At 44.9% G+C, this 21,140-nt stretch overlaps 1 protein-coding gene and 1 long non-coding RNA gene across 2 annotated transcripts in view; one reads left to right on the top strand and one right to left on the bottom strand.

Annotated features, from left to right (window-relative positions):
- LOC136576286 (uncharacterized) overlaps positions 1 to 16,175 on the bottom strand; it is a 64,660-nt gene extending 48,485 nt beyond the window's left edge. Inside the window, exon 1 of the long non-coding RNA XR_010786334.1 lies at positions 15,978 to 16,175. This is a non-coding gene — a long non-coding RNA (uncharacterized lncRNA). The remainder of the gene's footprint in view (positions 1 to 15,977) is intronic.
- Positions 1 to 21,140, top strand: part of LOC136576285 (aldehyde oxidase 1-like) — a 149,970-nt gene that overhangs the window by 21,658 nt on the left and 107,172 nt on the right. Inside the window, exons 5-9 of the mRNA XM_066575462.1 lie at positions 10,223 to 10,349; positions 12,597 to 12,658; positions 12,742 to 12,792; positions 14,769 to 14,846; positions 19,209 to 19,350. Coding sequence (XP_066431559.1) covers positions 10,223 to 10,349; positions 12,597 to 12,658; positions 12,742 to 12,792; positions 14,769 to 14,846; positions 19,209 to 19,350 — 460 coding nt within the window. The remainder of the gene's footprint in view (positions 1 to 10,222; positions 10,350 to 12,596; positions 12,659 to 12,741; positions 12,793 to 14,768; positions 14,847 to 19,208; positions 19,351 to 21,140) is intronic.

Raw genomic sequence — 21,140 nt, 5'->3', positions numbered from 1 at the left:
AGTAGCTCCTGTCCCACCTCTTCCCCTTGTAGAGAGGGGCAGCGTATATCGGCCAGGCATTAAAACCCGACCAATATACGGTCGTCTGAATAAGCCCTAAGGCGGGCTGCACATGAATGGATATTTGCTGTAGAAGCCACGGTCGGCGTCCACACGGAGAATCCACAGCAAATACCGATTAGGACATGTTATGGAAAAATCGCTTTTGCCTACACATTCCCGGAAACGAATTCTGATTTCCGTAAGCAGAGGAAAAATCCCAGCATGTTCTATTTTTCTGCGGGCTCCTCATGGACGGCTTCCATTGAAGTCAATGGAAGCCGTCCAACCCGCAGCCTGTCCACAATTTACATTGCGGATAGGTCGCAGGTACCCGCATCATCGCCTAGCGATGGCGCAGGAAAAACAAAGGTTTCTTTTTTAAATCTGTACATAGCCATCCGCAATACAGAATAGACCATGTATATGCAAGGTTGCCGGCTGTGGTCTTCTGCATGCTGAGTCTGACCTGTCCGTGTGCAGCCGGCCATAGAGCTGTGATATGTTCCTTTCTATGGATGGGTTACGTCTTTAACCACCCTGAAGCATCGAACTGCCCATCAGGGTTGTCATGCCCATGCACTTAAAATGTTTCTATCCTCATAGGACTAATATGAAAATGGCGCCACCTGCTGTTTCTATTGAAGAGCCTCTGTTTCTGGTCAACCTCTGTAAGGACTCATTCACATAAGTGTGAAAATAGCGCAGGAGCTAACTGCGCAAAAATCACAACTACCGTGTTTCCCAGAAAATAAGACAGCGTCTTATATTTTTTCGTTCAAAAAGGTTTAACTTTTTTACATGTATAGCTGCCTGGACACTATTTAAATTGACTTTTTAAATTAACTGTTAGCAGGGCTTAATTTTGGAGTAGGGCTTATATTTGAAGCATCCTCAAAGCCTGAAAAATCATTTTGCATCCTCAAAAATTCTGGAAAATCATGCTAGGTCTTATTTTCAGGGAAACAGGGTATTGCCACAGAAAATCATATGAATGAGTGATTTTTCCACGCTGAAGTCGTGAGCTGTAGCCGCGCTGTTTCAATGCCGAGTGTGAGGAACGCACTATTTAAGTAAGAGCAGGAAACTTCTTGCTAATTTCCTCTGCTACCTTACACGCATAAAAGTCTTCTCTAATGGGAAGTGATGATCCGTCATTTAATTCTTACATCAATTGATATGATACATCAATGTACTCCAATATCTTTGAGGTGATAGTGGTATTGTCTTCCACTCCCCTCCTTAGACCCATCATTGTCTATTGTGATAACAAACTGGTTCTTATGTAACTAGAACTATTACGTCTTGGAGTTCACACCTTTTTCCATCAGTCCCATTATAGCGTCGCCGGAAGTCTCCTGGTCTTTTTTTGTTTCTTGAGTTTTGTCCTCGTCAGCCCATTATTTTAATGTAAATTAATAAAGATTGATCTTGGGTTACTTCTATGCAGCGGAGCAGGTGGAAAAATTGCTCAGATGCATGCAGAATAGAAACAGCAGGTGGCGCTAGTCTAACAGTTTTGGACTATGGGGATAGGAATAGTTTTTTAATAAGTGTAAATACAAAAAATGTATGTAGTTATGGTCTGGATTTACCAACAATCAGTATTTTTTGTGGGATAGCCCCTTTAGTACACTATAAAGTCGCCCTCACACGGGCCGCAGATGCTACTGACTTTCTGATGGCGGAATCACTGTGGAAATTCCGCAGCAATTACAGTACAAGATGTTTGGAGGGGATTTCAAAAATGTCCTTCACATGGAGCAGAACATTTCAGTAACAAATTTGTAGCATTTAAAAAAAAATGTCTATTTATGCTTTGGTTTTACAAGTGTGATATTAGTCCAAGTCTCTCAGTCCCGTATCGCACTCATCCATATAAATACGGACGATATAGGCTACCATCTGATGCATTGGATTCCAATGCATCAGATCAAACGGCGATTTTCTGCCGCGTAAAAGCATGCAGCCGGTCAAGATAGCGCTTTTACGCCAGGCGGGAAAGATATACCAGGAACTATCTTTCTCGTCTGGAATACGGATGCTGCCATAGACTCCTATGGGAGCCTATGACAGCTGCCAGAGAAGGGAGGTGGGAGGGAGTTTAGCAGTGTGACTGCTAAACTCCCTCCCTCTTCTTTCCTCCTCTCCGCCCCTTGCTGGCTGTTTGCAATGTGAGGGGCGGGACAGAGGTAGAGCTAGTCGTAAGCTTCCACCCCTTCCGCTCTCTCGCATTGTTGGCTACTGCCAAGGGGGCAGGACCTTAGCACATTAGCTCACGCCCCATCCTGCCTCCTCTCCTTGCCAAGAGCCGGTGAGGGGGAGGGAAGGAGGAGACAGTTTAGCAGGGCTAATCTGTCTCCCCCCCCCCCCCCCCCACCCAATGGCATTGCCGATTTGTGGGCCCATTCACAGGGTTTTACGGCAGTGACGGGCGAGTGTAAACGCCGACGCCCATGTGAAAGAGCTCTCAGACCTATAACTTTTTAGTTTCAAAACTCTTTATTCAGGAAGCAAACAGGATAAGTACTGCATCATTTTGTTTCACATTGGTTTTCCCTCGCAGGGGATAATCTCAGTTGTTTAGCTTTCATCCTGCATATATATATTTATCTCAAACATGTACTTATTATCTTCAGTTGTAGTTAAATTGTCTAACTTATTTAGTCTGGTTAGTCATACATTTTGTCATTTAAATCCATTAAACATTAACATTGACTGCATTCAACTTTGGTCGTCACTCATCTTTGTTCCAAATGTTGCGATCTCCTCTTTCCTATCTCGGTTGCTGTACTTAGGTCGACTGGAGGACATGTCGGAGTCCTGGTATGTCTACCAGGTTTATCCAGGGTTCCCAGACCTCCCCGAACTTTTCAAGGGTATCCGTCCCTATTGCATGTAGTCTTTCATATAGAGCTATCCGAGAGACCCTTTCCACTACCTCCCGGAAGGACAGGGTTCTTTGCTTCCATCTGGATGCTATATGAATTCTTGCCGCCATACATATCACCTGGATCAGCTTATGCGCCCGGTATCTAACACCAGGTTGTCGATCGCCAAGGAGAAACACCGTTGGAGACCTATGTAGGGGTCCTATAAATAGTCTCTGTATAAACCTATGGACCTGAGCCCAGAGCCTCTTCACTACTGGGCATGTCCACCAGACGTGGACTTGGGTGCCCACCTCCATACATCCTCTAAAGCAGAGGGGTGAGACTGATTGGTAAATTTGGTGTAATCTGCTCGGTACCAGGTGAGTCCGGTGAAGGATCTTTATAGATGTCTCCATCAGAGTCACCTGTTGGCTCCCTCTCGTGATCGTCTCGCAGCACTGCCTCCATTTTTCCGGCTCCATGTTTATATTCAAGTCCTTTTCCCATTTTTCCATGTATGGCAGTCTACCCTCCCCCTCCGGCGTGTTCAGGAGGTTATAGATCAGGGCTAAGGAACCCCTTCTCATTGGGTCTCTCAGACACATTCTCTCAAATACGGTTAAGTCCGGGAAGGTCTGTGGGAGCCTGAGCGAGCTCAGGAAGTGGTATACTTGATTAATTCTGAAATTTTCAGATGTGGGGGGGTTGAATTTAGCTTTGAATTGGCTTATTGTCATTAACCTTGAGTTTTCTACCATGTGGTGTACATTTATAATTTCGTTTAGTTTCCACCATTGGAAGTGTACTAAATCCTTACTAGGTGGGAAGTTTTCGTTTGTTATTATTGGCAGGAGCCTGGATGGGCTAGTTGTCAGTTTGTGCTTGTGTCTGGTTTCTCTCCATATACGTATTGAGTGGTATGAGAGGGGGCTCTTCTCTAGGATATTTGCTTTTATAGTACCTCTGGACCAAGTCAGTTCCCTGGGGGTGAGAGGGTTTAGTTTGTATTCTTCTATGTTGACCCAGAGGGGTGCTTTTGCTCCCCCTAGGGTTTCAATCCACTGTGCTATTCTCGCTGCTGTATAGTATTTCTTTGTTAGGGACCGAGAGTCCCCCCCGACTCTTGTGGTGGTACATGATTTTGTTTTTTATTCTATGCCGCTTGTTAGCCCATATGAACTTGAAGATACGTTTCTGGAAGTTATTCAGTACCTCGTTTGGGATGGGGATAGGGAGCGTTCGGAATAAGTACAGTAGCCGTGGCAGAGTATTCATTTTTATAGCATGTATCCTACCTATCCATGAGAGCATTGGGTCATCCCATTTGTCTAATTCCGCGGTTAGCTTCTTTATTAGAGGGGGATAATTGCATTTGTATAATGTGGAAAGGGAGGGTGTCAAATTGATTCCCAGGTACGGAATGTACTGGGGTTGTTGATTAAAACCGAAGTTTAAGTCAATTAGTTTTGTTAGTGGTGGAGGTGTATTTATATGGGCTATGTCACTTTTATCCGCATTTACTTTTAGCCCCGTCAGGCTTGCCCATTTATCCAATAGATTCACTAAGTTGGGTAACGATATTAGGGGTTGTGTGATTGTAAGCAGCATGTCATCCGCAAACATGCTTAATTTATATTCATTGCTCCCGAGGACGACTCCTTTTATGTTTGGGTTCCTTCTTATAGCGATCGCTAGTGGTTCCATGGCAAGTGCAAACAATGCCGGGGAAAGCGGGCAGCCCTGTCGGGTGCCTCGCTTTATGGGACTTGGAGTTTCTTTAGTGGTTGGGAGTTTAAGTAGGGTAGTGGGTCGGGAATATAAGGATTTTATCGCCTGTAGGAATTCACCCTCAAAGCCCATCCGTCTTAACAGCAAAAAAAGGTAATCCCAGGATAAGGAGTCAAAAGCCTTCTCAATATCTAGTGCTAGAAGAGAAAGTTGGCTGTTGTTCCTCTGGGCTTGATCTATGATTAAGACCTTTCGAATGTTGTCCGGTGCTTGTCTTTGAGGGATGAAGCCTACCTGGTCCTTTATGTACCAGTTTTGGGAGAAATTGGTTTAATCTTTTCGCTAATATGCTGGTGAAAATTTTATAATCTAGGTTTAGGAGCGATATCGGCCTGTAGTTTTTTGGGGACAGTGGGTCTTTATTTGCCTTAGGTATTACCGTGAGATTGGAATTCAGGAACTCTTTTGGTGGGGTTTGCCCCTCCATTATGGTTTGGAACATTTCACTTAGTGGCCCGGTCAATGAGTCTTTGTATTTTTTGTAATATATGGCTGTAAGACCATCAGGGCCTGGGGCTTTTCCTGGTTTTAAATTATCTATGGCTTCCGCTATTTCTTCGTTAGAGATGATCGTGTTTAGTGTTTCCCTCTGCTCCTGGGAGATAGCGGGGATTGGGAGTGTTTCTAGAAGTTGTTTCTTTTGGCTCTTGCTTCCTCCTCTATGTTCCTTGTAGAGAGAGGTGTAGAAGTTGGCAAATATGTCGTAAATTTTGTTCGGGTTTGTTGTTGTATTGTTATGGGTTGTATAGAGTTTGAATACGGAGTTAATTCTCTGAGTATCTCGTAGTTTCGCGGCAAGCAATTTATCCGGTTTATTGGCGAATTTGTAATATTTGTACTTGGTCCATTGTAGGGCCCTCTCTACCTTCGCAGTTAGTAGGGTGTTTAGTTGTAGTTTAATGTCCCTAATTTCTTTTCTGGTTGCTCGTGAAGGGTTACGCTGATTAAGGTCTTCCAAGAGGAACAACCTTCTCTCTAACGCTTGGACGGCCTTTGATTTTTTTTTTTTTTTCCTTTTTCTGGGAGGAAAGCTGAATAAGTTGACCTCGAATGTACGCTTTGTGAGAAAGCCAAACCCATTGCGGTTTGGCTTCCGGGCCCTTATTGAGATCAAAAAATTCTGCAATTTGGCTTCTAATTTTATTCGAGCTAATTGGGTCTTTCACTAGTGCCTCATTTAGCCTCCATCTGTAGGTGTTCTTTGCTATTCTCCCCAAGTCAATTTCACATAATACCAGGTCGTGGTCCGACCAGGCGCATGGGAGATGTCTGGTAGTCGCGAGTTGGGGTAGGAGCGAAGTTGATGTCAGTACATAGTCTAATCTTGAGTATGTTTGATTGGGGGTGGAGAAGAATGTGTACCCCCTCTCTCTGCCTCGTATCTCCCTCCAGGAGTCCGCCAGTCTGTGGTGTTCTAATTTACTCTCCCATTCTTTTCTCTGTTTGGCGGAGAATCTATCTGGGTTGTCGTTTGACCTATCTAGTGTCCCATGGAAGGGGAAGTTAAAGTCCCCCGCCCACAGTACCCTGTGATGAGGGAATCGTGTTAACTGATTTGCCACTCTTTTCATCGTGGGCCAGGGGTTTTCCGAGGGGGCGTACATATTTACTATCAGTAGAGGCTGTTCTTGTAATAAACCCCATGTGAGACAATATCTACCCTCCCGGTCACTTTCTGATTGGATCTCCTGGAGGGGGAACGAGTTGTGCAGAAGGGTCATTACTCCCCTGTGTTTTCTACTAGCTGTGGCTGTAAACTTTCTGGTATAATTCTGGTTGATGTGTCTGGGGGCCGAATTGTGGGAGAAATGCGTCTCCTGTATGCATATAATATCTGGTTTGTGTTTGGCGTATGTCATGAGGGCTTTCCTCCTTTTGCCTGGGGAGTTAAATCCTCTTACATTGTGTGAGATTATGCATACCATTTGTTGGCCTGGTCTAGGCTCGCTAAGGTATTTTCATCATGGGTTTTCCTTCCGAACCTCCGTGGTCCTCCAGTCCGACCTTTTTCATGAGTGACAACCTGCAGTCTAAATTCAAAATCGTTAACAAACAAACTCAAAAACGGGGCGATTTTTTTTTTTTTTTTCCCCATTGACTTTGGAGAGTCAATGGCGTATTTCGCAGTTTACATTTAACTAGGGTCCTCAGACCCTTTTGGCCAGAGTGGATTTATTTCGCCTTTCGGCGAATCGTCCATCTCTGAGGAACTCAACAACTAGTATAACATCGTTGGACCTAGGCATCATGTGCCAAAGCTAGCAGTATAACCTTCAACATTAATGTAACTGTTTCGTTTCCCCATCCAGAGGGAAGCCTTCCTCCTTGCTCACTCTCCTCACGGCCATTCCCCACCCACCCACCGGTATTTCTCGAACCTGGAGTCTTTCATCTTTGGTGTGTGTGAAGGGGGGTTAGGGGCGGCGATGCAGAGAGTCTCAAATAGTTATAGTACTTTGCCGTCCCCGGAGTCATGGCTGGTAGGGGCCGTTGCTTCTTACGGCGCGATCTCGAGGTCTCGGTCTGTCCTGTCTCGGGTGTGGCGTGGTCCAGGACCGTCTGGGGCGGGGGCGTACCCTCCCGTCTTCTTGTGCTCTTTCGACTGGGATCTGTGCTCTTTCTAGAGCCTCAAAGGCCTCGTCCAGAGTCCTTGCTACGTACGATCTGCCCTGGTTTTGGAAAGTAATTGCAAACGGAAAAGCCCATTTGTATCTTACATTGGCCGAGATTAGGGCCTGGGTGATCGGCCGGAAGGCTCTCCGTTTTGCCAATGTTGAGGGGGCGATGTCCGCGTAGAGTTGGACTGTGGGGGACATCCCCGGGAGCGGAGTAAGATCTCTAGCGGCTGTCAGCAGTTGGTCTCTTACTTCGCTGTAATGCATTTTGAGTACCACATCTCTGGGCATCTCAGGGTTTGGAGGTTTAGCCAGCGCCCTGTGGATTCGGTCAATTCTCAGGGACGTTTGGTCGATCTGGGGCAGAAGTGCCGAGAAGAGATTTATCGCAGTTTCTTTCAAGGCTGTAATTGACTCAGGTAGGTCTCGTATTCTAATATTCGACCGTCGGGATCTATTCTCAAGATCCTCAAGTTTGGCCTCTAGCTGATCGTATTTAGTCTCAAGTTCGCTTACGTAGCTGCGGTCCGTTTCTAGAGTGTCAATTATGTCATCTGTTTTCTTTTCTAGTTCATCCGTCCTCTGCCCCAGATCCCGAATCTGCTCGGTGAAGTCTTTTACTGCTGTGGCGAGTTCTGTTCTGAAAATTTTTGTCATCTTTTCTGTCATCTTTTCCAGCAGCTTGGGGAGGTCTGTGGTGTCCTGTCTGGTCTCCATTATGTCTTCCGCGTCGACTTCTGAGGAGGTTCTGGATGTGGTGGGGGTGGGTGCGTCCGTATGCGGCTGAGATGTGAACATGTTCAATAACGTGCCCTTGGATGGGGTTTTCGTTGATTTACCTTTAGGTTTAGTCATATTTCTTTGCAGATTGCGTGCTCACCCTAAAGGATGCTGTTGTGTCTTGGGCTTAATATCTTACAGCATGATGCAGGTGTCCCGATGGGGGCAGAGGCTAGGGGTCCATTGTCCCGTGAGTCTAGCTCTGCTTAAGCATTGAGTGGGGACTCGTTGCTATGGAGGAGATTGGGGTTCGCACTTTTGCGACTGCTAGATGGTCGGAGTGCCGCTAACTTTGGATGCTAGCAGTCTGTTATAGCTTGCTTGTAGTTGCTCTGTGGGTCTTTTGTTCACCGGAGGGGGGGGGAGGGTCCCCTGTGTCGGCGTTAGGGGGGGGTTCCCCGCTTTGTGTGGTCTGCTGGGGGTGCAGGCAGACTTTATGCTGTGCTGGCCCTGGGCCTCTTGCAGGCTTCTTCACTTCAGAGAAGGGGGGGGGGGGGTTTCTGGGGGTAAACTCCTGGCGTTTCCCCTCTGTTTGCTTGAGCTACAGGGCTTACTTTATCTCCCTGCTCCCCAGCACAGGATTGGTGCAGGCTTCCAGGGGTCTGCACTGGGCAGCACTTACTTTTATGAGTCTGCCGCCTTCTCTCCTGCCTCTTCTGCCCGTTCCCCGACGTGTTCTGGGTCTCTGCAGCTGTTCCCCCGGTCCTGCTGCTCTCCAGCAGGGGTTTGGTGCTGTCTTCCGCGGCCGGCCCTCCGACCTATAACTTTTAGAACCTGTGCTATGCTACTTATATATGAGTTATTTATTATCTATTCCTCCATTCAGGGATGCCCACCATCATTTGTATGACCCACTTTCCCTGAATTTCGTGTTTGTATATTATGAATAAAGATTTTTCTAATGTTTCTATGTTTTTGCGTATTGGCACTTTTTGTAGGTATTTTAGTTAGCATAATACACTATGCTATTCTTTACATAGGAATACAGTAAAAAAAAAAACATATATACCACGCAGCCTATTTCTTTTACAATGGAGACTTATTGTCGACCCGTGTCACTGTATATCTATACCCCTGGATGAAGCTTAGGGACAAACGTGCGCATTGGGACGCAGGAACATGCAGACCCTCGGTTACGTGGGGACCCCTTATGAGCATGGTATTGAGCTTGGTCATCCCTTTAGTAGGTTGATATGAGCATGATCCCCTCTAGGAATTTCTTACGTGTGACTTAAATGATGCATTTAGTGATGCAGTCTCCTATGTACTGTTGCTGCATTTTCTTCATGCTCTGTTTTTTTTAATGTTTTTATTATATCTGTCATTTTCAATAAACATTATTTTTATGCTGATTTCTGCAGTCCCATATTGGACGTTGTTTTTGGGGTTCTATGAATATGTAGGCCTGACATTCATATGGGATCTATGGAAACGGAGCCTATGTTTCTGTATAAGTGCTTGGCACTATTGATTTGTAAAGCCGATGCTATTGGTTTACAAGCATTTATCTGTAAGACTAATCAGATCTTGTACTCCGTCGTAATCATTAATAATTAGAGATAGGCGAGCATACTCGCTAGGGGCAATTACTCGAGCTCGGAAGAAAAGGTTCGGCTGCCGGCGCGGGGGAGTGGTGAGTTGCGGCAGTGAGCAGGTGGGAGCGGGGGGGGGGGGGAGGTAGAGAGGGAGAGAGATCTCCCCTCTGTTCCTTCCCCCGCTCTCCCCCACAGCTCCCCGCTGGCACCCGAATCTTTTCTTCCGAGCGGGCAGGTACTCACTAAGGACAATGCTCGCTCGAGTAATTGTCCTTAGCAAGTATGCTTGCTCATCTCTATTAACCCTTTCCAATCCACTTTGTATTCTGGTTTTCCTAGGGGGCTTACTCTTTCTGCTGTTATACAATGGCGCTATATGCTGGCTAAAGCCAGTACTGCATGAGGTGACACGTTGGATACGCTCCGACAGCAGAGGCTGGCAATATACAGTAAGAGAGCCCTGACGGACATCTTCCAACATCGGAGCTGTAGAGCCTTAAATCATAATGTCTTTAGACGTCAGACAGTGGATTGGAAAGGGTTAATAATGTATGACATGGTCTGACATCTATTTTTTATATTCCCTCTTTAGGAGAGATTGGCTAAAGCTCATGGTTCACAGTGCGGCTTCTGTAGTCCTGGGATGGTGATGTCAATGTATTCATTACTGAGAAATAACCCGGAGCCCACCATTGAAGACATCATGGAATACTTATCTGGTAGGTAAACCAAGAGAAGGAAAGGGTGGAGCAACTACTATTAGGGCTGTTATCCAAAAAGTCAAATAGTTTCTGTAAGATAGTTAGTAGGGTGCTGCCAGTCCAATTGCGGCCCCCGAGTATAACAGGGTGTAAAAAGCGCTAGTCATGAAAGAAAGAAAGAAAGAAAGAAAGAAAATAATGGACTGTAGTAAAAAACCCTTAGGACTCCAAGACACTTGGTTTTTTTTAACGCGAATGTCAATGGGACTTTCTAATGTTAAAAACGCATTGCACAAAAATCGCAAACACAAACTTGCAATGCATTTTCAGTGATTTCATTCTCATTTGCGATGTCTTCACCCAAGCCTCATAGCACTAAGAAAAATCTGCGATATTGCCAATTGTTTTCAATGGGCCCATTGAAATCAATAGAAGATCACAAAGCAGGCTAAGGATCCCACAGAGAGAGGAGGGGGGGGGGGAGCTACAAGGGGTTCTCTGACATAAAAGGGGACTTGCTGTCTTTCTGGAGTGGGGGGATATTACAGGATATAAGTCTTAGGTTAATTGTTAATCCGGGTATACAGGCAGGTAGGAACTATTAGGGGTTGATCCAGGGAACAGTCTGATTGCCATTAGGGAGTCGGGAAGGAATTTTTTCCCCAAAAGGGCTAATTGGCTTCTGCTCTTGGGGTTTTTTGTCTTCCTCTGGATCAACATTACAGGAGGATAAACAGGCTGAACTAGATGGACATTGTCTTCATTCGGCCTTACATACTATGTTACCATGGGGGGGCTATGGGGCTTTCCCAGGGGATCCCTGAGAGTGGGGGAAGAGGGGCGGTACGAGAGGGGGTGGGGCTAGAGGGGTTATAGTGATCCCTCTCTAGCCAAGTGAGGGGGCAGGGCTAGTGGGATCCACCCGCTAGCCCAGCCCCCTCACTTGGCTAGAGAGGGATCCCTATTATAACCCCCACTCTCGGGGGGGAAGCCATGAGAAAGCCCCGCCCCTATCTCTCCAAATATGGGGAGATATGTCCTCCCCCCTTTCTCCTCTCCGTGGGGGATTCCTAGCCTGCTTTGCGAACTTCTCCCATGGAAAACAATGGGTGATATCACCGATTTTTTTCTTAGTGCTGCAAGGCTTGAGTGTAGACATTGCAAATGAGAATGAAACCATTGAAAATCATTGGTTTCATTATCATGCGTTTTTACTCACTCTGACATTGCTGGAAGTCTATCGCCAGTGGGGAAGATTATAATGTAATGCACATTTAGAAAAAGGGATGAACTTGACTCTTCTTTAATAGATTGCTTAACAACAAGCACGCATGTCGTGTTTCGGAGACACAGCCTTGCCTTTAGAAATGGCTGGGTAGAGTAGTATATAATACAAATGTATCGAAAAAAGGACAGGGGAGGTAACAAATTGGGGAGAGTGTAGAAACAAAATAACAGTAATGAGGAAAAATGAAGAACAAAGGATAAGTACAAAGACTAAGTAGGTATTTTTCAATCGCACCATTTACGCCTCATTCCCACGGCTGGGTCGGATTCTGACTGTGAAATATTGCAGCGGAATCAGACCCAGCGACCCCCAGAGACCCTATACTCACCTGTCCCCATCCGCCACAAGTGCCTATCCCGGTGAGCCCATGCGCAGTGCAGGGCACGATACGCCGGCGCTTGGCTATGACCTGGATTCCCACTGTGCCCACTGCGCGGAATATCACAGGAAGGACGGCTTCTATTGTCTGCAATGGAAGCCGATCGTGCAATTTTCGGCACAGAAAAGAACATGCTGCGATTCTCCCCCTCTGAAAATTTGCGGAATTTGCAGCGATAATTTGTCCGTGGGCATTATTATTTTTACGCCTTTTTTCAGTTTTTGTTTTTTTTTGTCTGCAGTACTTCAGTATTGCAGTATATTGCATTTCTGCATGCAGAAATACATGCAGCCATTATATCCGAACAGCCCCCCGCAATGTCAGTACGGGGAGATCATTTGAGGGACAAAGGCCATTGAAATGCCGCTGTCAAAATTGATAGTGTTAACGGCTGCAATTGGACTTATCTCTGCTCACAGCCATTATCCCAGTGTCGGTGACTGCTGACACCCACTGTGTATGGAGCACATCTGAACATGTATGACAGAAGCTGCTAAGGGGTTAATACGTGCAGCTTTAATAAATAATATATCTGAGTACCTCTTTAATATCACATGTGAACATCTAAAGTGCTCTGTAATTGTTTCTCACATTTTAGGAAACCTCTGTAGGTGCACAGGTTACAGACCCATTCTGGATGGTTTTAGGACCTTTGATAAGGTTAGTAGAATATAATCTATAATTATTTGGTTTGTATTGCCCCTTTGCCTTGATTTAATAGACTATTACATTTCTTTTCAAAGAAATGCTGTTCAGCCGAGCGTGACGAAGAAAACATGTTGCCTGGAATGACGGTATAGTACAGAGCATTCTATCTTTAACTTTGGGTTGCACTTTATCTCTTTCAAAAATACAATTTTAGGGCACCTTCAGACGACTGTATATCGGCCGTGTATTCATGCCCAGCCGATGTACGGCGTCCCTTTCTGCAGGGGGAGGAGGCTGGAAGTGCCAGGAGCAGTGTTCTGAGCTCCCGCCCCCTCTCCGCCCCTCACCACTATTTGCATTGGGAGGGGGCATGGCGGAGCTAAGTTTCAGAACTGAGCCCCACCCCCTCCCATTGCAAATAGTGGTGATGGGCAGAGTGCTCAGTGCACTACTCCCAGGTCTTCCAGCCTCCTCCCTCTGCAGAAAGGGACGCCGTATATTCGCACCTGGACGATATACGGTCGTCTGAAGGCGCCCTAAACATTAGTTTTTTTGCATATTGATCAAAATGTTGTCATCTCAATTATAAAATCGTATTTGCTTTGTCATTTAGAGGTTTTTTTTTTCTCCATCCATCTAGCCTTCTAACTCAATTTTGGTGCAATGCACTCACAAGAAATGACCTATTTACCTGTGATGGAATGGCAGATTATGACCCGCCAGCCACTAAAAGTTTTACATAACAGTTTTCTTAGTTGAAATGTTTTTATCTTGGGTGGGATTCTTTCTTTGCATGTTTTTGTCGAGATTTGCCCAAAACGGCACACACATTCATACATGTTGTATAGTACATATGTTTCTGAGAACAGTACAGCGCACGTTTCTTTGCCCTTAGTCAGACGGGCGTTTTTAGCCGCGATTTGCGCATGCGTCCGGCGATTTTATAAAACCATTGCTTTGCAATGGTATCGGACACATGAGCGCTTTTTATGCGCTCGTCCGATAAATTATAGAACAAAAAATCGCAGATCGCACCGATCTGCGATTGCTGTTCTCTTCTGTATATGCGCTCAATGGGGCCGGCGGCAGCAGCGCCGACCCCATTGAGAACATATAGAAGACAAATCATTCTTCTCTGCCACAGCTGTAACAGCTGTGACAAAGAAGAACGATGTTTGCCCATTGAATTCAATGGAGCGGCAATACAGCCGCTCCATTGAAAGCAATGGGCTGCCGGCGTGAATTGTCGGGAAGGGGTTAAATATATAAGCCCTTCCCTGCAATTCATCCTAAAATGTGTTAAAATAAAAAAAAATTGTATACTTACCTTTCTGCTGCAGCCGGAGTCCAGCTGCGGCCGCTGTCAGTTCTCCTGAACTGCTTCTCGGCACTATTCAGCCGGCGGGGCTTTAAAATCCCCGCCTGCTGAATGATCTGCCTCTGATTGGTCACAGCCCTGACCAATCAGAGGCCGGTTTCACTCACACACCCATTCATGAATTCATGAATGGGTGAGTGACTGCTGCCTCTCAGCGCTGAGCCAATCAGGGGCAGGTCTGACTCACATCCATTCATGAATTCATGAATGGGTGTGAGTGAGACATGCCTCTGATTGGCTCAGCGCTGAGCCAATCAGGGGGCAGGTCTGACTCACACCCCCTTCACACCCACTGCAGGACGGCCGCGCGGAGCTCCGGCTGTCAGGAGAAGGTGAGTATACAATTTTTTTTTTTATTTTAACACATTTTAGGATGAATTGCAGGGAAGGGCTTATATATTTAAGCCCTTACCGACAATTCATCCCGGGCTCGCCCGCAGCGCATTGCTTTTAATGGAGGCGGCTCTATTGCCGTCTCCATTGAATGCAATGCGCTGGACAGCTCCGGCCCGTTTCTAATGAAACGCGGCTAGGAGCAGATTTTCGGGCGACTTGCGCGCACCGCTCACGCGATTTGCGGATGCGCATCCGTCATGCGATCCGCAAATCGCGCAAAAAAACGCCCGTCTGACTAAGGCCTCATGGTCGTATATAAGACAACTGTGTGCAATTCATTAGTGAATTAAACTCATTAATAAATGTTAAATAATTACATTTTACCTTTTTACATATTGGTTTTAACAGACACTAAAACTCTTCAATCGATCAGATCTTTTACCACTGGATCCCACACAAGAAATTATATTTCCACCTGAGCTAATGGTGAGTGCAAAGAATGAAACGCTCTGCAGATTCCCTGCATCTTCTGATAACGCAGTAACTGCAGGAGAACACACAGTACTCAGTACTTCACTTCTGAGAAATCCTAACATGTCATATACCAGTAGGCAGTGCTGAACATATAATTAAAGACTATGGAAAATCAATATACACATATCTTACTAAGTTCCTTCAGAGAAAATGTTCTGTTTGGATTTTTTTGCATCAAGTTTTCCTGCTCATGCATTTAGAAAGCCTCATACTTAGTTTGTAGGCTCTCCTACATTCAAGTTTCTGGCTGGGGGAATTTCCAGCACTTATCAGCTGGTCTCTCTCATTAAGGTGCACAAGCTCAGCTTCCTTTCCCCTCTCCTCTTGCATAAGTTATGTAGCATAGCCACGCCCACTCAATACTACACAGCTATTTCATCCTCTCCGTTTTGTTGCATTGTACTTCTCCGCAATGAAAACCCATGTACTATGGGCACATTCTCCCAATGTGTCCTTGTTGAAATGTGCTCATTTAGCACATACTTCGTGCCCAGCCTAATGTTGTACCATGAGTCGAAAGGGGCCACTTTTAGATTTTCTTCCAGGGCCACTTTAGGTTCTCAATCTGCCCTTGGGATATGTGCACTGGGTGCTAGGTGCCAGAGGGCACCAGGAAACCACTTTACCTTGGCCAGAGTATTTGTTACAAGGGAGGAGCAGCAAACTGAATCTATGTTCCAGGTAAAAAGTCTTGCTATGATTCCGTGGTCCATAGAACCTCCTACCCTGTTTTCTTGAAAATAAGACATAGCATGATTTTCCAGAATTTTTGAGTATGCAAAATGATTTTTCAGGCTTTTTGAGGATGCTTGAAATATAAGCCCTACTCCAAAAGTAAGCCCTGCTAACAGTTAATTAAAAAAGTCAATTTAAATATTGTCCAGGCAGCTATACATGTAAAAAAGTTAAACCTTTTTGAACAAAAATTAATATAAGACACTGTCTTATTTTCGGGGAAACACGGTAGTTGTACAGAGTGTAATAGAAAAAATAGAGCTCCAAGCCATATAACGATGCTAAACTTATTTGTATAGAACTTTTGACCCAGGTAGATTAAAAAAACCTACAGATCAATACACCTACCTTAAATTTGCCGTAGAAAGGCAACAATTGCTGTCATTTGGTTACTTGTCTTCCTGATCTATGTTTGGCCTGATCATACAGTACAAGCATGGCAGCCCTATGGAGGCAGAAGCATTGAGTGACTTCAATTCCTGAGACCTCTAGAGTCACTCTTAGGAGTAAAGCATAGGATCGACAAAGAAAATGTGATTTTGCTCATGTTCCTCCTTCCTCGTATGCAGTGAGTGAGAGAATGTCATAATGCTGCGTAATATACCATCAGCTACAGAGAAGAGCTGGAAGACTTTCTGTTGCTCTGATTCTGCCAGAAATTCTTAAGTGCAAATTCTTAATTTGAACTTGATGAGACATTGCCTGTACGAATAATGAAGGGCATGGAAATGATTTAATTACTTTGTTATCTGATGAAACATAATCCAATTCTGGAAACACCCAGAACTGTGCAATTCAGGGAGTACCTCTGCAATAATTTAGTGCACTGATGATCATGTTTGCCAGATTTCGTTTAGTTTTTTTTTCTTATTTGTTAAGCCAAAAATTAGCAAGCAGGCAAATCAGTTCTTCATTAAAGCCCCTTGTCCACAGGCATTGCGGTATCCAGTGGCGGATCTCTGCCCCGGGAGCCGCCGCCCGGGGGCAGGACCTGCAGACGAATCTCCGCCGGTCAGCCTATCTGATAGATAGGCTGACCACGGAGAATCGGGGCAATTCTCCGCATATTGCAAATTGCCGTCTGCAACGGAGAATCGCAATGATTCTCCGCTCGTGGACACGGGGCCGATGCTTTTCATAGCAACTCTATGGAAAGCTTTGGATGGCATGATTCGCTGGCGATTTACCGCCCGCTAAATCACGTCCGTGGACAGGGGGCCTAACAATAAAATGTTGTGAGTTCACAGAACCTTTGTTTATTAGAAGTCCTTCAAAGTTTCATAGATAACATGTCTATTTTATAACGAAGGGCTCCCTGACATGGGTGTATGTGGCCCCCGTATTAGGGCTTATTGTGGATGCAACCACTCTCAGAGGCACAGACCGTTGTTGAGCCTGAACGATGGGAATCCTTTCCCCTTCGCTGGCTTTTCAAACTCCACGCCAGAGTGCAGGAGTTTGAGAATAACCACATGGCAGGTCCTATCTTTTCTCACCCATATAGTAAACAAGTGGGAATCCCCAAAATGAAGCCCCTGAAATCCATTTATATCAGTGGTTTTGTTTTGTCCTGTTATGCAGCTGCAATTATTACGGTCGCATAAGGGGACAAAACCACATTTGTCTGAATCCACCCTTATGCGGGTATTTTTCATGCGCATAATCGGCAGTACACAGCAAATACGCATGTAACAATGGTATTTGCTGCATATGTTAAGCTCTTATAGCCTATATTGGTGCGTATTATGCGCTAAAATAGGACATGCTGCATTTTTTTTCACATGTGTAATGCACGCGTGAAAAAATTGCAGGAGTGAGTGGCCCAATGAAATCAATCGGCTTTTAGCACCGCGTATTACGTGTGTAATATATGGATCATATACACCCGTGTGAGTGAGCTTTAAGTATAGAGAGGACATGCTGTAGGGCTCTTTCACATCAGTGTTGGAGGTTCCATTTAGAATCTCCATTGCTGATTTCCTCTAAAGAACAGGATGTGCTAGTGCAGCAAGCAAAGGACATTGAGCAGCCGCATGGGGTGTGGGTCAGCTCAGAAACTGTAGATGCTGTTTTTTTGCTGCCTGAGCTACCCCTGCATCCAGAAAGCTAATGCTGCTGAACTGAGTGTGGACCCCAGAGTCCTGCAGCAGAGTCACAACCGGAGAGTGCTGCAGTGTGCTGAACCAGAAACAGGAAAGTTAGTTGGAAATTCTTTGCTTCAAAGACATAAGCAAGAATGGTATTATTTTAATAGATCAGAATATTACAGATGTGGCGATGCCACAAAAGTTTGTTTATTTTTGCGCTTTTTATTTTAAAAATGGGAAAATGTTTTTTTTACTTAATATTATTCTTTATAATAATAAAGACAAAAGAACTTATTTTCTTTATTTTTACCTTTATTTAGTCCTCATGGGGAATTTTAAACTACCTCACCTAGCGATTGGTTGATCGCTTATACAAAATACTGCAGTACGTAAGTATTGCAGTATGCTGTGTTGTATTTCTGCAGGTACTGTATTAAGCCCTGCCACAGGCATGGTTTAGTAGAGAGAAATTCATGGTCTCGGTGCCTTCACAAGATTCCAAGCTGTTATAACACCCAAAGGGGGTGCCCCACAATCTCATTGCAGAGGGGGTGCTCGTGAGACAGGGGGAGCTCCCTCCCTCTGCCAAGTCATTTAAATGCTGCTATCAGAATTGTCAGTGCCATCTAAAGGTTTCACTGCTGCAATCAGAGTTATCTCTGATTGCAGCCATTGCAGTTGGGTGTTGGCAGTTGTACAAACTCCATACCATTTGCTATCCATATACGGCAGATGTCACCAAGGGGTCCTTATTATCTTCCTACAAAATTGAAGGCCTATCTTTAAGGATGGCCAATCAATATCTGACTATAAGGGTCTGACTCCTGATCAGCTGACTGAAGGGGCTGTGAATCTCCAGTGAGCATTGCATCTCTTTAAATTTTTACCAGTCACAGCGCCTTACATTTTGTAGTGGTTATACCTGGGACTACAGCTTTATGGATATCTATCCAATTTAGATGAATGGAATTGAGCTGCAGTGCCAGACACAGCTGCTACCAAACGTATGGTGCTGGTCCTAGTAGAAGCTAAAGGTAAGTACTGTGGCCAATTTAGTCAGCTGATTGTGGGGGTGTCGGAAGTGTGACAACCCCCCCCCCCCCCAACTTGAAAGTAGTTCCAATGAGGAGCTGAGATGTTGCTGTAAACCATGGGGGAATAAACCTTGCACATCTCATTGAAGATATTGGAGTGCTGAGTTCTCTGTTGGCCTTTGCTGTGACCTTGGAGTCCTTGGACCTTGGAAGCTTTTCACCCACTGTTACCAAACTGTCACTGTGCTGCTTTGGATGTATAAATATATCATAGTCATATCCAATCTTTTGTATAGGTAAAGTAGCAAGAACCATGACATGATCTCTTGGTTTGATGAAAAATGGGGTCCTAAATGAATATATAGTGCACAACATTTCTGCAAAAAGGAGAAGGTGTGGTTGAACCAGCCGTGATTTTAAAAATTCATATTATGTTGATTGACTTCTATTTTAATCAGTTGATGCTCAACAAACCAATGAAGACGAGCACCTATCGTGGAGAGAGAGTTACATGGTATTCAGCTTCAACACTTCCAGAACTTCTAGAATTGACAAGCAAATATCCCAAAGCGCCTCTTGTAGTTGGTAACACCAATATTGGTAAGTATAAAGTGAGGGGGGGGGGGGGATATATATCTGTTATTATAGAAAATTTTCAATTGCTGTAAACGCGATTTAAAGAACACTAGCATTCAACATAAATTGTAGACTTCTTAATGCACCATCACAAACGCTAAACTCACATGTCATGTATTTGTTGCATATATTGCACAATGCAAATTAATAACGAGCTTTGAAGTTTTCTAGTTTGGCACATGCCCTATATATTGCAGAATACACAGTGTAAGATAAAGTCCCCTGGTGCAAGCACCGAGTCGTGACCGACTCCTAGGGTGATGTCACATTGTGACGTTTTCTTGGCAGACTGTTTTTGTGGGGTGGTTTGCCATTGCTTTACCCAGTCATACTTACCTCTCAGCAAGCTGGGTGCTCATTTTACCGACCTTGGAAGGATGGAAGGCTGAGTCAACCTTGAGCCGGCTACCTGCACCATGCGGGGATTGAACACGCAACCTTCAGGTTGTGAGTAAGAGCTTAACACTCTGCGCCTTAATGCATAGTAAAATTATGATCAAGTTAAAAGTAAAGTCCATTTAACTAAGATTTTAGAATAAAGTGCATATTTTCTGTTACTATTAGTAGACTAGAATGGTTTCCATACTTGCCTTTAAAGGGGCATTCCAGGAGTATACTATTAATGATCTCAGGATAGGCCATCAATATCAGATCAGCAGCGGTCAAACACATAGGACTCCCACCTATCAGCTGTTTGCCAGAGTCACTGTCAGGTGGAAGTAGCACACCTCCGTATGGGAGAGATCTTGCAGTACCATTCCGGGCCGCTGCACAGTGTGTGGAGCTGTATGTCAATAGTATCAGTATGTCAAAAGTAGTATATTCCCAGAAAACTGCTTTAAAGGGGTATTCCAGACATTTACTATTGATGTCCTATCCTCAGGATAGGTCATTACTAGTTGATCAGTGGGGTCCGCCACCGGGAATCCCCACCGATCAGCTGATTCTCCAGACCACTGTCAGTGCAGTGGGGCCGAACATACACATTACTGATAAGAGACGGAAATGTAATTAAAGGCTTTGCTCCCATTGAAATTACTGAGAGTGATGCCTTATATTGCACTTCCGTCTTTGAACGCAATGAGAAGTTGAAAGTGTAATTAACAGCATTGCTCCCATTGATTGGGAGTGAGGGGGTGAGGCCGCCTGTTACATGTCAGGCCCTGACCACCAATGCAGACTGGTGACCCCGCTGCCATGACAGCAGGCTGGAGGATCAGCTGATCGGTGGGAATCCTTAGTGGGAGAGCCCGACTGATCAGCTATGAATTGCCTATCTTGAGGTGTAGTAGAAATGATGATTACTTAGAGTAAAATGTCTATTGATTTGTTTAAAACTAGATGTATTACACAGCTGTAGTGATTTGACTCTGTAGAGACTGATAGTGGCATCCGTTCATTATGGTAATTGCTGGACAATGGCACGATGGATGATGTGTGCTAGAACATATATATTTATATGCCCAATGTAAAGTCCCAATGCAGCCTCTCTAGGGTTAAATTACATAGGTATGCAGTGAAACTGAAAGTATATCTTGGGTTTCTCTCCAGCCCTTCACCTCTCCTCATCTTCTGAGACAAAGGAACTGGTCTTTGCCTGACCGCATGGTGAGGAGACAAAGGCTAGTTTGTACGTGGGGAAGGGGGGGGGACTCTATATAGCTTAACGAATAACAAGACGTATATACCACTATGTAATATGTTATACGCCCATGAAGGGCAGGTATTATGTGTTTTAATAAATTAGGGCTCAG

Source organism: Eleutherodactylus coqui, chromosome 8 (assembly GCF_035609145.1).
Source record: "Eleutherodactylus coqui strain aEleCoq1 chromosome 8, aEleCoq1.hap1, whole genome shotgun sequence".
NCBI classification, from domain to species: Eukaryota; Metazoa; Chordata; class Amphibia; order Anura; family Eleutherodactylidae; genus Eleutherodactylus; species Eleutherodactylus coqui.
The sequence above is the reverse complement of the archived record's forward strand: the minus strand, read 5'-3'. Positions and strand labels throughout refer to the sequence as shown.